This window comes from Henckelia pumila, chromosome 1 (assembly GCF_033568475.1).
Source record: "Henckelia pumila isolate YLH828 chromosome 1, ASM3356847v2, whole genome shotgun sequence".
NCBI classification, from domain to species: Eukaryota; Viridiplantae; Streptophyta; class Magnoliopsida; order Lamiales; family Gesneriaceae; genus Henckelia; species Henckelia pumila.
Genome location: NC_133120.1, coordinates 6750222 through 6768108, shown reverse-complemented (window position 1 = coordinate 6768108; position 17887 = coordinate 6750222). Strand labels below are relative to the sequence as shown.

The following is a 17887-nucleotide window of genomic DNA, read 5'->3' as shown; positions in this document are numbered from 1 at the left end:
AGCTTGTAGATAGTTTCTACCACTTCAAGAGCCTAGTTGTTTATCAACTTGGTTGAAGCCATAAATTAATCTTTGAGATTGATAGGTAAAACATCTAAACACCCTATGGTTGTTTGTGATTTTGAATGCTACACAAGTGCTCGGATCTCTTTTGTTAAAAATTTTAATATTTCTGCTGCGTTTTCGGGCACGAGTTAACTCATCCCCTTCAATTCGATGGTCACACAAAATTGCAACGATACCTTAAGTCTATACCAAGTCCTCGCACGAGTTTCGATTCATTAATTTAACTGACAAAACTTACGTCTATCAATCTCTAAACAAGCTAGTCACTTAGTTGTATCCGACTAAAATCTATTATAAGAAAATAACTTACAATAGTAACACCATAATTAATATCTCATAATGCACAAGTTAATATTCTTCGACAAACTCCTACTTCCTCATCAAAATTATTAGCGCCACTTAATATCTCGAATAAATTCCACGTACTATCTAAGTTTGGAAGTAATATTGGTACACCAACTCCACTTAACTTGAAGTCGCATGTTCTTTAAAGACATTTAAAAAGGTACACTTTAAACTATTAAAAGATATTTTAAACAAAACAAACACTAAACTACACATTTAGGTAATTTAAACATCTAACTTTGAAAATAATTTTAAAAAGGGTGACATCAAAACATTTAAAGTAGTAATTCAAATATGATTAACATATAAAATTCATTAAAATTTACAGATTTTGAAGCAAGAATTCTCGAGCTTCTTGCAACCGATAGTAGGCACAAACCCAAACCAAGACCATTCTCTGATACCAACTGAAACGCCCCTCTAACCTCTAATATTTAAAAAATTATTAAAATAATGCAGAAGTTTTCAAAAAGATAATAATTTTGGCATGACCTATTTAAAACATTTAAGTTCCATCTGCCTGAACAACACCAAAAAAATTGAACTACAAGGGAACAATATAAACGATGAAAAAGCAAAAACTAAAATAAAGATAGTTCAAAGGTTACGAATGCGAAAGTTTAACAAACAAATGCTTAATATGCAAACAAAACTGATTTAGAAATTCTTAAATTTACATCTAACCAATATACAAAATAACAGATATCAAATCATTTAAAGTAACATATATGAAAGACTAGCATAGGTCGAAGGTATGTGCCAAGCCCGCTTCGCATTCAACTCAAGAGTCATGCCCCTAGATATCATCAAAAGTCTAACCTGCACCAAACAAAGTAGTGAGTCTAAAGACTTAACAATTATAAAGCATGAAGTAACGAAGGATACATAATACATGCACACGAATTTTTAAATAATTGTACTAAAATTACTTTGAAACATTCCTCGAAAAAATACTTGAAGTTAAAAGTAGACAAGACATAGAGCTTTAAAGAAATCGCATACAATGAACTCCCTCAACTTTAACTCAAACTCACGCTTGAAACTTTAAATTAACTCATGTCTTTAAACATAAACTATCATAAACTTTAACTTGAAATTTCCTCTGTGAATTTAGATCCTCGATTGTGACCCTCTTTTGCTTGATCGATCAATGGCTACAGTACTATGCTGGCAAGGAAGCCAAGATTTCTTCCGGCCCCACATTGCCCCTTTATGATAAGGAAACCAAGATTTCTCCCGGCCCCTCCTTAAACGTCTGGTTGGTAAGAAAATCTAGATTTCTTCCTGCTCCTCCTTACACGTCTGGTTGGTAAGAAAACCAAGATTTCTCCCAGCCCCTCCTTACACGTCTGGGTGGTGTGGAAACCAAGACGTCTCTCGACCCCTCTCTGCACGTCTAACTTCACAATCAACTTTCCTCATTCAAAACTTTTACTTTAACTCAACTTCAAACTTTTACTTTACTCAACAAGCATAAAGGTCTTGTACTCAACTTGCTTAAAACTTACTCAACTCAAATAAAAATTTCTTTGAAACCAATCACTCAAACATGCTTTAAATCAAGGAAAAATAATGGTTAAGTGGCTGCTACTAGGCTAAGCTAATCAACTACAACTCCCTTTTCACCTCAACCAAGGTTTACCACGAGCGTTCAAACTGAAAAACTCATAACTCAACCTTTCCTTAATCGAATTGGCTTTCTCTTGAACCGAAATCTTCAACACACCCTAAAATAATCCAAGAACTAGACTCTAACATCCGGAGTAAACCTGAGCAACATGTTCCAATAGGGTTCCCGGACAGCCCTTAAACTCCACCGAAAATCTACACTGACCACCTTAACTTAATTCATCCTTAACCTACATAAAAATTAACCAAATGGCTCCAAAATTGAACCGAAACGACCACCAAATCCTAGAATTGAATTATGGATAAGCCACCCTCTGTCCAGACCTCTTAATCCAACCTCCAGAACCAAACTCTAGAGGTAAAACAAAGGGACATAAAAAATCTGCACAAGTCCACTACTATCTTAATCCCTTACGAACACTTCACCGAATGAATTTCCCAACTTCCAACCTAAAAACCGACTCAATTAAATCCCCTTAGAACACGTTGAAACCTCGAGCCAATCCCTCACACCCGAAGCCAGCTCAAAGTCAAATTCTTAGCCGGTTTGCCCTAACCGGCAATCCTCTCCCACACGGCCACACTCTAGCCCTCAATCCCCTCATCTCCAGACCTTATAACCAACTCAAACGTCTTCCAATACACCAATTAAACTCCAAAACAACTTTCCTAGGCATCCCCTTAAGCATTATTCAATCAAATTTCCAGAAATGAACTCAAACAACACATGGATAGGGGCTGAAATTTTCGAAACTTACAAGCAACATCAAGAAGCTTTCAACACACATAAGATAGCTCATTTCAACACCAAAAACACACATGAATTTCGAAATATAGGCATGAACCCTACTGAAATTTCTGAAAATTTCTAAATCCCCATTCAAAAGTTATCAAAACACAAAATTCTTAAAGAAATCAAGTCACACAACATAATATCTTCACTTGGTTGCCAAAAGATTGATTTATACTTGCCTCAACTTCAAAAACACACAAGAAAAGGAGCTGAAAGGGCTGGAAAAACGTGAAGAGCAGCCCCTTTCTTTCCTAGGATCGAGCTACGGCCAGTGGAGAGGCGGGACGACGGCGGCTACTAGTTGTGGAGGAGAGGTGGCCGATGGTTTGGAATGGGAGGGGAGCAAAGGTGGCGGCCAAGAGGGTTGGGGGGGAAAAGGTTTCTAATTTTTGACTTGAGTTAGGGTTTGAGAATTAAAAACGTGGGTATTTAATTATGTGTGGGTAAAAGCCTTAAAAGTGCTACTTTAAAGGACTTAAAAAGTGCTACTAGGTATTTTACAACTCTTGCACTAATCTCACCTAATTTCTTAAATTTCCTATGTTTGAAAAGTTAAGAATTTGAGGAAAATAATTAAATTTCATTTGTCCGGGTTTTAAAATGCTAAATTTGAAAAGTTCTAAAATAAACTCTAAAAAGTCATAAAAACAATTCTGATCACCCGAAAAGTCTTAAAACCAAATTTTATTTATTTTTATGAGTTTATCATAAATCTCAAATCTTGCAAAACTAAAGTTATCGCCAAAATCCACCGTCTCCTCTTGTCGGACCCGGAAGCACTGAACTCGAGAATTATATTTAAATCAATGATTAAACATTTTGATGTCACCATGATATATAAAATATTTAAATAATAAATATAACGATTAAAATAATTTAAATAAAATAACTGAACAACTAAAAGTCATTTAAATAAATACACAATAGGGATTAAAAATCTTTAAAATAAATTGGATAATAAAAAATATTTAAATAAATAAGCTAGACATTTAAAATTATTTAAATAAATAAATAAGCGAGAAGTTTAAGTTATTTTAAATAAGTAAGATGTACAACTAAAATCATTTAAATAAGGAAGCTTAAACATTTAAAATCATTAAAACAATTAATTTACACAATAAAAATCATTTAAATAAATAAACTTAAGCAATTAAAAACATTAATTAAATAGTTAGTACAATAAAGTTATTTAAATAAAGAATTAATATTTTTATTAACTCATAATCAAATAAAGGATTTAAATAAACTAAACTTAAAAATAATAATCATAATATTTATTTAATTTAATGCATGCGATTTAGTATATTGGATTTTAGACACCACATATATATAAAAATTTAGATAATTAAATTTTTTTTCTAATGAAAATTAATACACTAAATTTTTGATAGAATTGATGTTCTCTAAACCTAATAAATCATATTATATTAACATTTAATAACAAAGCAACCGTTGTGTTGAAAACCAGTTGCATAAAGATATTCTTTTTTTTTTTTTAATGCGTTGCATACAGATTTGCGTTGCATAATTTTTAAAATTCATTTTTTTCAATATTCGCTCTATATTAAAAAATAAAATAAAATATTGATATTTTTTTCAAATCGTGATGGGTAGATTTTTTTATTGTATGTGGCAAACTTTTCTTTTCTAAAATTGTCCTTATATAATATAATTTTTTTTTTTATTCAACATTTGAAATTACAATTTCATCCCTCGAAATTTTTTAAAGATTATGACATGACCCCATATAAATATAATAAATTCAAATAACTATATAATCTTTCATTCATTTTATAACTATGATATATATTACCCTTATCCAAATATAAAATAAATTGATTTGAAAAAATATCTACTAGCACACAGCTTGCTCTTTGATGCACTAGTTATCTAATATATATATATATATGTGTGTGTGTGTGTAAATTATGATTATTTGTTTCATTTTTATTTTTTTTGGTATGCATTACATATCTTTTCATTTACATTATATTATAAAAGTGTGGACAATGGACAAAGGCTTTAGTTGAATTGTTGACTGAAAAAAACGGTGTACGTACTTTGTTATGTAAAATAGACAGTGTTATACTTTGTGTTGTAATACCAAAGATAACACAGTGCAGCGGAAATTTAAAGCGTAAATAAAACACAAGTAAATAATTTTGCATGAGTATAAAACTGGTGCGGGTGCCTTAGGGCTAAATATCACTAGTAAACGTATGATCAGTCTTACAAAGATAATCCTAGTGATTTTACAAAAAGTCAGTAAATTCTAAATTTCTCAACAAGTTGAGAAATCAAACTTGCATCCTAAACAAATCAGAGTAAATATAACAGATGCAACTCCCGTAGCCTAAATTTGAAGAGACAGTAAAGATCTTCAACAACACAATTCCCACAGTATTGTCTCTGATGTCTTCAACACGAACGACAACATGGGGACATGCAACAACGAAGGTTGCAAACCTTGCTTCAGAGTTCTTCAATTCTTCAACAGAAATCTTCAGAGATTATTGCAGCGGATTGTACGTCTGAAGCCTTATTAATCTTGTGCGTGAAAACCCCCTTTTATAGAATAGCATCCAACTTTTGAATGTTTCCTTAGATAGAGTCCTACATGAATAAGGAAACTTGTTTTAGTAGGAATAAAACTCTATCAAATCTAGCAAATCAAATCTTGATAATATCGAATAATATTATATCTAATAATTATCTTATCAAGGCACGATTTAAGCTTGGCAAATATATATCTTAACATATTCGAGATATACACAGGATATTTACCAAATATTTTATCTTGTCTAGAAAGCAAAATCTAATAATATCAATTAATATAAGAGCCAAAATTTCAAGGAATAAAATTCCTTTCAATCTTCCCTTTTTTGCTTTTTGGAAAAAATATTGCACAAGTAAACGTAAACATAAACTCCCCCTGAGTTTAAAAAACCTTCTCCCCCTGAATTGTACTTCTCCCCCTGAAGCGTTGTCCCTCGTGTTGTAACACCAAGGATAACACAAACCAAGACTTAGGGATTCTATAAACATAACATAAGAGGATTAAAAGGTGTTAGTCTAGTTAAGATATATTAGGTCAATAAGGCACATAACTAGAGCAAAAAAAACAGTTATATTAATCAAAAGATGAAACTAAACAACGAAGCAAAAATTAAGGGAAAGAAGCAAAAATTAAAACTGATCACTAGCACTATGTGAACCCTCTTGATCAGTAGCTTCTTCATCTTGTGCACTATCTCCCTCTGTTTGGCAGAAATGCCAAGTTGTCTCCGACAATCAGCCAAGACCATGCTGTAGAAGGCAATATCATCCTGTGCTTGAGCAATCTTTTCCTCAGCACGAGTCATCATCAGCTGAATAGTGGAAGCGGTAAATTCAAGAGGTGTAGAAGTAGGCACTGTTTCTTTAGTGTTGTCACCCGCGTTGGCAATCCGGGTGCAACATCAGCAACTTCAGCAGCAGGAGTAGGAGTGGCAGTCCAGGGCAAATCCAGAACTCGATTTCCCTTTAGGAGTCCAGCTGCTAACTTTAAAATCTCAGGTTGATCAGAGAGATCTTCTGTGATATTTCGGATGAATGCCTGAGACTCTAAAATGCCATAGATCAAGGATGTGAATGGAAGATTTGTAGACTTGAGTCCTCCATCAGCAAATTGGAGCACTGTACGAAATACTTGCTTCCCAAAATTGAAAGGACTCCCAGTCCCTATGGCATAGAGAATGAACGCTTGTGGTTGTGATTACTGTGGAGTTTGATGAAGGTGTCCAATTCCTCACAGCAATCTTGTGAAGGACAAAATAAAATGATAACTTGGCTGCAGAAAAATGGTCAGAAAACTTTTTGACCAAGCCACCAGTAAGGACAAAAATAACTTCATTAACATTTGGATGGGGTCCTTCATCAACATCGGGGGTTGAGTATAGAGAGTTGATGACAGCTGGAGTAAAATCAAATAGCCTACCCCCGAAGATACACCAAGCCATACTTTGAAGATTTTGGATCTTCAATGCTTGAGGTTAGATTAGCATAGAATTCCAGAATCACCCTTTTACAGTAGGGTATCACAACAACAACAGTAGAATAGAGTTGTCTAAGCTTTAGAAAATCAACAATATTGTACCTATCATAGGAGCGTACATCTATGTTCCTCTCATCCAGCAGTCCTCTATGAGTGAAGAGAGGCCAAACTACGGCGGCATCACCAAAATAAAACATGAGGGAATGAGCAGCATCAATGTCATAGTCCTCATCAACAGTGTTGTTGGTGGTGTTGACAATACCAACAGCAACACTGGCCTCAGCTGCAGAAACATCCTCTTTCTCTAGAGGTTCATCATCAGCATCCATGCTGGAAATCTCAACAGAATCTTCTTCCTCTCCTATATCAGCACTTTTGTCGGAAGAGCTTTCTTCAAGATGTGCTTTTACCGTAGCAAATTCCTCCATCATCTCAGCATCAGGTTCATCATCAGATTGATGACCTGTGGAGGCAGAGGGCGTAGCCTTTCCTTGCTTGAGGCTCTCCAAAATTTGAGCCAGAGTGGTGTCCTCATTAGAAAAAGTTTCCTCAAGAGAGGATTTGGGAGGGAATTTCTTCTGGATTTTGGCAGATGGGGCACTATCAATAGAACTTCTCTCAGAGGCAGATTCAACAATAGGTGTAGAGGAAGAAGCAGCAGTGGAGCCAGAGGGTTTCTTACGAGCAACGAACTCGTAATTTGCATATTCTGAATCATCACCGGAGCTGCGGTCTTCTTCTGCCATGGATATGCGAGGACCCTTATAAAACCTCTTGGATTGAGTAAAATCAGGGTCATACCCTGCTTGCCTTTTTTATCTGCGGACAATCGATGGAGGAGGATAAACACTGTTCAGGACATCAAAATTGGGCAAATTCTCCACATCGATCTCGTTTCCTCGTTCACCAGGCATGATTGTGGCAAGTGGTATGCGTTCCATGGGAACTGGAATCATCAGCAGAGAAGTGTCAAAAGATGGGTTTTCCGGTGTTGTAACACCGGCAGCAACATCGGGTTCTATATGGCCCATCTCGCTTTGGATGTCTTGAGGATCAAATCCTGCCATTGAAAATGAATTTGAGAGTGAGAGAGAGGTAGGGTTTGCAGAGAAAACAATAGGGTGAATTGAAAAATCAAGAGGATAATGATGCCCCATAAATATGAAAACTCATAAATAAAAACCCGTATCACCAACGGTAAGATTTTCCCTCTAACAAACCCATAATTACCCTAAATCCTTATATCTCAAGGTTATTAACGGTAACTTTCCTAACGGCCATAATTTAAAAACCGATATTAAGAGATAAAATCCCATAAATAAGAAAATAATCCGAGATATATATTTCATCCCAAATATTCCAAAATTAACGCCACATCAGCCTAACTCCACTGAAACAAAAATCAATCACAAGAATTCAATTTTCAGTAAATAGGGTAAATCATCAAAATTTGTCTATTTAGAACCTTACCCAAAAACAGAACCCTATTAGCAAAAATGTATATGCACGACCTATTTTATGCCTAAACAGAGTGTAACATAAAATAAAAATGCAATTACACGCAAGAGATATGTTCACAAGTGTAGTGTTACCTCTCGTGTTGACAACATCATCAACAACACCAAAGTTTTTCAAAATTATTTGAAATCTGCACACTTGATTACCCTTAAAAAAAACTTCTAGAAGTGGTAGCATGCACACTAAAAAAATAGTTTTCATTGGACTCAATTAGATAGCTTTTTCCATTTTCTTCCGATTTTTGATAAAGTTTGTATATATGACATTGGTCAACAAACTTGTTAAAAGACTGAACACTGAATTTGCGAAATCACTTTTCACATGGGACAAAAACATGAAATGCACGTACGTCTCTCAACTACTTAGTGTTTTAGTCAGAGTTCACAAGAAAGAAGGTCAGCGTGCTTAAAAAATTGCAGAAAAAACTTGGCATCAATTGAATCAATGTAACAGAGATTTAAACACTAAACATAACAGAGTGAGTGCAAAATGCCTAAAATCCTAAATATGCATGACAAGAACAACAGCAGTGTTGTCGGTGGTGTTGTAACACCAAAGACAACACATGCACAGGATTATAATGAACACATGCTGAGAGACCTCCGAAGGGTGAGAATATCTCATGATCTAATGCTTTAGTAAAAATGTCTGCCAATTTGTTATTAGTTCCAACAAACTCCATTCGAATCATACATTTTTTTACCAAATCTCGAATAAAGTGATGACGAATGTCAATGTGTTTTGTGCGTGAGTGTTGAACTGGATTATTTGATATATCAATAGCACTCTAGTTATCACAATAAACAATGGGAGGTTCACTCTTAAAACCATAGTCTTCAATCATTTGGTTCATCCAAAGAAGTTGTGAACAACAACTTCCGGCTGCCACATATTCAGATTCAGCAGTAGAAAGTGACACACAATTTTTCTTAAGACTATACCATGACACCAAATTATTACCAAGATAAAAACAACCACCCGTAGTGCTCTTTCTATCATTAACATCACCAGCCCAATCAGCATCACTAAAACCTACAAGGTTAGTGTTGGTTTCCCTCGTATACCACAATCCCAAATCCAATGTACCCGAAACATATTTCAAAATTCTCATAGCAGCTTTTAAATGGGTTACCTTTGGATCAGATTGGTACCTAGCACATAAACACACACTGAACATGATATCAGGACGACTAGCAGTCAAATACAAAAGACTCCCAATCATGCTGCGATACATGGTGTTGTCAACACCAGCCGCAACACTGTCTTTTCCTAATTTTTCACTCGAGCCCATTGGAGTTTTCATGTTCTTAACATTCTTTTTGCAAAAATTTTTCACCAAATTCTTTGCATACTTAATTTACCACAGAAAAATACCATCACTTGATTGCTTAACTTGCAATCCAAGAAAGTAATTAACTCTCCTACCATACTCATTTCAAAAGTAGAAGACATGCATTCAACAAAACTATCAACATGATTTTGATATGAGACACCAAAGATAATATCATCCACATAAACTTGACAAATAAGAATTTCACCTTTGGCTTTTTGAATAAAAAGAGTTTTATCAACCTCACCTCGTTTGAAGCCAATTTTGAGCAAATACTCTGTCAACCTACCATACCAAGCTCGTGGAGCTTGCTTCAAACCATAGAGTGTCTTCTTCAACTTGTAAACATGATTCAAGTGGTGTGGATCTTCAAAGCCTTTGGGTTGCTTCACGTACACTTCCTCATTTAAAATACCATTCAAAAACGCACTCTTCACATCCATTTGGTAAAGTTTTACACCCATATGACATGCAATAGCTAGCAATAGTCGGACTGACTCAATGCGGGCAACAGGAGCGAAGGTCTCATCAAAATCAACCCCCTCAACCTGTGTATACCCTTGAGAAACCAACCTTGTTTTGTTCCTAATGATGTTTCCTGATTCATCAGTTTTATTTTTTAAAATCCATTTTGTACCAATGACATTACCATTATCAGGAGGTGGGACTAAAAACCATAAATCATTTCGGACAAATTGCTCAAGTTCCTCATGCATGACATTTACCCAAAATTCATCATTTAAAGCATCATTGACATTCTTAGGTTCAATATTGGAGACAAAACAAGAATGCATTTCCTGTGAGTACACGGAACTCATGCATACTAACCCAACCATCTTGCGGTAGTCAACTTTGTCCTTAGCTCGGGTTTGTCTTGTTCCATGAACATCTCCAATAATCTGTGATGATGGATGATTCTTTTGTATCTTGTTCGGAATGTCCTTTTCAGTAGTTACCTTAGTTTCCTCATTATTTTGAGAATTTTCTTCATGAACAGTTTCTGGAGGAACCAGTGTTGTATTTGGTGTTGTAACATCCGGAACAACACTGTGTTCTTCGAGAGAAATTTTCAGCAAGCCTTCAATATCATCTTCAACAGTTTTTCCTTTGAGATCTTCACCATCATCAAAAACAACATTAATAGATTTCATAATTGTTCTGGTCCTAAGGTTATACATCCTATATGCACGACTATTAGTAGAATAACCAAGGAACAAACACTTATCACTTTTGGAATCAAATTTTGCTAGATGATTTCTATCATTCAAAACATAGCACACACAGCCAAAAATATGAGATTTGGCCTCTTTCCCATGAGGATTTCATAGGAAGTCATCGAAGAATCACTTCTCAAATAGACACGATTAGAAATATGGCAAGCTGTGTTCAATGCTTCTGCCCAAAATTTTTTGGAGATATTTTTTGAGCTCATCATCACCCTAGCCATCTCCTGCAACGTCCTATTCTTTCTTTCGGCAATTCCGTTCTGTTGAAGAGTTTTTGGAGCAGAGAACTCTTGTGAGATGCCCTTCTTATCACACAAAGAAGAAAAATATGAGTTCTCAAATTCCTTTCCATGATCAGTTCTGATCCTTGCTACTGTCAAAGTATGTAGGTTAGTAATTTTGGTAAACAACTTCATAAAAACATCAAAAGTTTCTGATTTTTCTCTAAGAAATCTCACCCATGTAAAACGAGAAAAATCATCAACATATACCAAAGAGTACTTTTTACCTCCATAGCTTTCAACTTCCATTGGACCCATCAAATCTATGTGCAAAAGTTCAAGACACCGCGTTGTCCCACAGTGTTGTAATACGAGGTGAAAAACACGGATTTGTTTACCTTTTTGGCATGCACCTCAAACATATGGAACACCAGACTTTATACTTGGAAGACCTCTGACAATTTCAAACATACTCAAATTCTTTAAAGTCTTGAAATTCACATGTCCAAGCTTTTGGTGTCATAGAATATATTCATCAACCTTTGAGTGTCTACAAGCTAATTCCTCACCGATTTGGTAGCAATTATCAACTGATCTTGTATCAAAATCTTCACAAGTATTCTTATCAAACTTCACATGAAAGTCATCATCACACAGTTGACTAATTGAAATTAAATTTGCATTAAGTCCTTTAATGTGTAAGACGTTATGAAGTTTTGGAAATCCTTCCACATTGAGTGTTTCTTTGCCAACAATTCTTCCTTTTGCACCACCTCCATAAGTCACTCTACCTCCATTTTGTTCGATGTAGTCCGTGAGGTGATCTTTCAAACCTGTCATGTGCCGAGAGCTTCCACTATCAAAGTACCAATTACCTGCAGTGTTAGCTTTCAAGGAAGTATAAATAACAAAACTTTTAACATCAGATTTTTGTGTCCATACTTTCTTCACAGTGGGTCCTTTTTTACCAGTGTTGCGCTTGGTGTTGGGCAACACGGGAGGCAACACCTGCTTAGATTCCCACAAAATATAGTCATTTTTAAGCTTACGACAAAAAGGCCTGATGTGACCAGGTTTGAGACAATAATGACATACAAAAGGACGCTTCCATTGTTTTGGCTTTGGGACAGAAACATTCTTCTCAACACTGGGTTTCTTACCTTTAGAAGCAGTTGAAGGATGGTTCAAAGAATCACTACCTTCCTTCACAAACACTGGTGTTTTGGAAGATTCACCAGTTTCAAAAACACTTTCTTTAAAACCAAGACCAAACTTATCATTATTACCTATAGTCAAAAGAGAATCAAGTTTGCTTGAACTGGAATTAAATTTAGCAAGTGTTGTTTTTGCTCTTTCAAGTTCCGAATTCAGCAATCTTAATTCCAAATCGTTTTTACTCATGAGAACCTCCAGTCTAGCCACAACAGCTTTCAATTCACTATTCTCTTTTGTGAGGGTTGTGTTCAACTGATTCATCTTGATCCAATCACAGTACAACTCGTCATAAAGTTTCTGTATACCTTCTAGAGTGTAAGCGTCAGCTACCTGTTCTTCATGATCACTGGAATTATCAAGGTTAGAAGCAACAAAGCAAAAAGATTTTTGAACTGTGTTGCGTCCGGGTGTTGCAACACCGGAGCCAACACCGAGAGGATTGATCTGAATTTTTTTCTTACTTTCCATCAAGGCAGTAAAAGATATAAGATCTGTCTGCTCAGCCTTTTCCTGTTCTCCTTTAGAATCATCATCACTCAGAGAAACATTCATACCTTTTCGAAGGCGATTGGCACACTCATATGCATAGTGTCCATATCCTTTACATTCTCTGCATTGAACATTATCAAAATTTTTACTTGAGGATTGAATCGTACCTTCATACCTTTGACGAGGTCCTCGAGTATTAGCGGGCTTTTGAGGCTTCTCTGAAGTAGGCAGTTTAGGAAATTTCGACGGTTGTGCACCTTTCACATCCTTTTTTTCTTTCATTATCTTGAGATAATCAGTGAATTTCTTCGAAATCAAGGCAAGAATTCCCTAAATAGCAAATAGGAAAAACTAATACTTTTGATTTGATCAACTACAAGAAAGAAAGAAAAGATTTTTCAAAGATAATCGTTTGGTGTTGTCTTGTATATTCCCTAAATAGCAAATAGTATTCTCCTTACCATCACAAGTTATAAGGACATAACAATTCACTAGTTATAAGGACATAACAATACATCACCAATAATAAATCGTCCTTTAACATACACTTTTAAGCACACTGATACACACCATGCTTATCAGACCACAAAATAATTTATGATTTGTATATTCTACTCCTAAATTCACGACCTCGTGTATAACTGAATTATTTTAAGAAACAAAAACTACACAACATGCAAGCTACTCATCTTGTGTATCATGTAACAAAAAAGAGAAGGAATATAAGAAAAATGAAAAAGAGATTAAGAATCTTGCTTGAGATGGAAGAACCATCATCTCCTCTGTCCATCAGCCTAGTAGTGAATTTTTTCCCTGTTTGATGATATTTTTTTACTATCCGAGGTGAAACTGTTACTTTGGAGAAGCAAAGATGGAACTGAAGGTATTTTGTAGTGACGCTTCCCTTTTTTCTAGGTTGAACACATTAAAGCTCATGATAGTCGGATACTCTAGGTTGAACACATTAAACTCTGCAACTTCTGCCACCTCTGCTATGCACTCTGCTCTTCAAATTCATGTTCTCGAGGATATCTTCAATTTTTGAATCGTTCACGTATAACAACTTCAGACATAAAGTGCAGAAAGGGTTAATGAATATTCGTAGCATATTGGAACTCCGAACAAAACAAGAAAAGCACACAACATACATATATTTTTATGCAACCATTAATTGAATAACACGAGGAAAGTAGCGTCTAAAAATCCAGACATGAAAAGAAAAAAAAATTCATGCCACTCTTTTTGTTGCATATATATATTTCTTAAATAGATACAAGTTGCGAATAATTGAACAGCAACACAAATTCAGTCACAAAAAAGGGGTTTACACATGTACTCCAAACTAGAATTCAAAGCTCATATTATCGGTCATGATTTGTGGAGTTCTTTAACAAAATATTTTCTCCACAATCAAAACACAATTCAAGTGATAGCAATATGAAATTATTTTTACATAATTTATTAGTTTATCGATAATTCTAAGCAGCCTTGTCAATGTATTTATCAATAACTTACATATCCAAGGAGGTCTAGGACTCCCGAAAATAAAGGCTGAAAGCAGCATAGACGATCTTCCAAACCTCTGCTTTTCAGTGCTTGGAGTAGTATATTGTCACTTAGCAATTACTTTTAACTGTTCAAAAACCTTTGCAACGGTGAATTCAAATGGGACCACGAAACACATACTACATTACTAGAAGTCAATAACAGTATGGGACCAAGAGAACTTGTAGAGCGTGCATCCCAAAACATAACTTTTTTTATCCAAACCACGAGTAATAATCTGACCTACACACAGATCCAAGTGAGTTTATGATGATACTTTCATGATTGAATAAACATAACTGTCGAATAAGCTCTTGGGAATTTTTGTTGGCTAGGCATTTGAAATATAAATTTGCCTTTTCCTCACATATAATTGCCACCCCTGGCTTGCAAGTTGCAAGAATTAAAACATTTCCATAAACCATTACAAAAATTTCATTACCACTCTTTATAGTAAATGACACTTCACATCTTTCTAGCTTCAAAATTAAGTTTCTCGATGAAAGAAATACCACAAAGTAATAGCAATATGCAGAAGATAAACAAAATTCATGTTACATCTCTTACATGTTTCCTCAGAATATTCAATACAAGTTGCTTCATGATGTCCTAATCTCTGGCTGGTTCCCGAATGCATGTCATACCTAGGAAACTTTAAATCAAAGGTTTCACGATACAGAGCATACTCAAGATGCAAACAAATTATCATGAGTAGATAAACACGAGAGAATCAGATTTCTCTGCACGAAACACAATGTTATGAAATGCTTGAGGATCTAGCTGCTTCTGTACCAAGTAGTTACAATCTTTTTAACTTTTAATCCTAGACGTAATTGAAGTTGGCATATGAAACAGTAATCCTTATCAAAAGCAGACAACAGGAACACAAACTACCAGTTCATATGACAGAACGCTTCCAAAAAATACAACGAAGGGCAGCCACAAGTAAACCAAAAAGTAAATTTAGCATGGAAGGTACAGATTTAATTTCAGAAAATATTGAAATGATGCCCACCTTGTTTTAGTGTTACATTCCTGCAATTTTTTAGTGTCTCGTGAAACATTGGTTCAATAAATAAAAGACTGCAACCAAACATTAACGTTATCTAATGATTGTCAAAAATTGGTATTTTTCTCTGAGAAAAGATGGGGGGAAATCATTGTTTTGGGCATAACTAACATTGGTGCAAACACACTGCCACGAAGGTAACTATAAATTATCAATGCACAAACCTGAGAATGGAACCATCAGAATTAGCAGAGACAGCCCTCGCCTCACTCTCAAAACAACAATCAAGAAGAGCTTCCCCATCCGTCTGAGCTTCTAATCTTAGCTCACGTTTATCCACATCGTATAGACGAAGATTCCGTTCAAAACACATGATGCATGCCACTCTTAAACAAAACAAACCCAAAAGTTTAAATTACAAAAACATAGGAGATGTGAAAATCAGAAGCAAGAATTCAATATCATAACTCAAGTGCACATCATTTGAACATCTAAAAGATAAACTCTAACATCAAAAAGCCAATATTCAGATCCCACGACATCTGAAATATGATTATGGAAATTATGTAAAATCAGTGAAAATCAGAACAAAACAAGAATTGGTAGCAATTCACCAGCGAAAACCAAAACCCGTGTCCATACGAAAACTCCCAAAAAAAACAACTAAATCCACAAACAGATAAAAAAAATCTCAATTTTATAAATCCAGAATCAATTTTGTAGCAAAGAATCACCTGCGCTGCAAAGATAAGTGGCAATGGCGGAGAGAGCAGCGTTGAATCCAGCTAGAATCGCCCGATCAGAAGATGATCGATCCTTTTTGGGAGAGGAAAAACTTGGCCGTGAGAAATGAGAATAGAAAAAGAAATCCCGTTTTACTGATTTTGGCCGAATCCGAATTCCACCGTAACCAATGGATCGGGTAATTTGATACTTGTGGTTAGCCCGTCTCATTAGCATAGATCCGTGAAACTGTTTCACAGAAGTGTTACTCATCTAATAATTACCTTATCAAGACTAGATTTAAGCTTGGCAAATGTATATCTTAACATATTCGAGATATACACAGGATATTTACCAAATATTTTATCTTGTCTAGAAAGCAAAATCTAATAATATCAATTAATATAAGGGACGAAATTTCAAGGAATAAAATTCCTTTCATCGACTTTGTCTTTTGTTTATATATACTTGGAGAAATGTGATGATGCTTTTAAAAATCAATTAAGGATGAGTCAAAATTGAAATATAGGAAATACCGGAGAGACTTAACTTATGAAAAATATATATAGTGGAATAGAGAATATTAACTAAATTTGTATGGAAAAGTATGTAAAACACCTGAAAAAATTTTAAATATAACACATGTCGACTTCTAATAGATATGTCCAAAAGAGTTCTAATAAAGTACTCAAACATATATTTAGTTGATGTTACACTATTCAAAGAAGGTTAATTTCTGTGAAATTCAGAAGAAAATAAGTATGAAGAAAAAATAAAGGGAGAAAATAAAACAAAAAGACATAAAAAACAATTCAATTTATTGAATGGAAAACAAGTAGTAATCTAATCTTATAAAAAAATAAAAAAAAATTGAAAAACTAATATATGGCGTTGACCGACGATTTTGGTTGGTAAAAATTCTAGCAAGTGAACTAGGTCAAGTTATAATATAGTTGGACAGAGTCCAAGTCGATCCCACAGAGACTAATGTTTAAATACTAAGATATAGACTATTCAGATTAATCTAGGCTAATTAAAATAAAGGATTTTTATAAATTATTAAACTAATGAAAATGAACTAAATTATTCTAAAGCAGAAGTTTAAATTAAATTAAATGAACAGAAAAGCTTTAAGACTGATTCAAATTTTAGGAAAATGACCAGAAACACACAACGGTACCAGACATCGATAATTGTCACGTATTGGATTTAATCAAACAAAACTCATTCATATTCATGACGAAATTCTCTAGAATAATTATTAATCTATTTCTAGAATTAATAACCCTATTTTCATTTAATAGTCCAATTATTTCTAATTGAATTTAATTAAACAAAAACGCATTCATGAGTTATGGAATTTTAGCTTTCGCCTAAAATCGCACACTGAAACCGAATACTATTTCTAGTCGGTTTAACCATGTGTTGATCAATATTTTTGAAGCTAATTTCAATCTTTTCTTTTTCAAGTCCAGATCGAACGACATACATGCAATTAATTGGCCAGATTAAACGCAAGAATTATGCACAAACATTAATCAATAAATATTTCATAAATCAAAATTCAATCAATCCGTCCCATAAACAAAAATCAATAGTCTGGCCCTATTGTGGCCCAGGTCAAAAGACGACTACTCCATAATAATAAAATCAAACAAAAGTTTCATGTTTGAATTCATAATAAAATAAAACAGAAAAAGAAGAAAAGAAAATTCTCAGCAATAGTGCCGAATCTTGCTAGCGTT

The 17887-nt window shown here is 34.5% G+C and overlaps 1 protein-coding gene across 8 annotated transcripts; it reads right to left on the bottom strand.

Annotated features, from left to right (window-relative positions):
• Nucleotides 1-5065: 5065 nt before the first annotated feature.
• LOC140874797 (uncharacterized) lies at nt 5066-16353 on the bottom strand. Of its 8 annotated transcripts, XM_073278208.1 has the most exons (6): nt 16154-16353; nt 15644-15805; nt 14978-15062; nt 14381-14498; nt 13622-13928; nt 5066-7926 (listed from the first exon to the last, which is right to left on the bottom strand). In XM_073278208.1, the coding sequence occupies exon 6, from the start codon at nt 7610-7612 to the stop codon at nt 6806-6808; it is 807 nt and encodes a 268-aa protein (XP_073134309.1). In that variant the 5' UTR covers nt 7613-7926; nt 13622-13928; nt 14381-14498; nt 14978-15062; nt 15644-15805; nt 16154-16353; the 3' UTR covers nt 5066-6805. The 8 variants fall into 8 exon arrangements, with proteins under 8 accessions (XP_073134309.1, XP_073134302.1, XP_073134304.1 ...); XM_073278201.1 differs by lacking the exon at nt 5066-7926 and having other exon boundaries at nt 9596-13928; XM_073278203.1 differs by lacking the exon at nt 5066-7926 and having other exon boundaries at nt 9596-13928; nt 14978-15054.
• Nucleotides 16354-17887: the final 1534 nt, after the last annotated feature.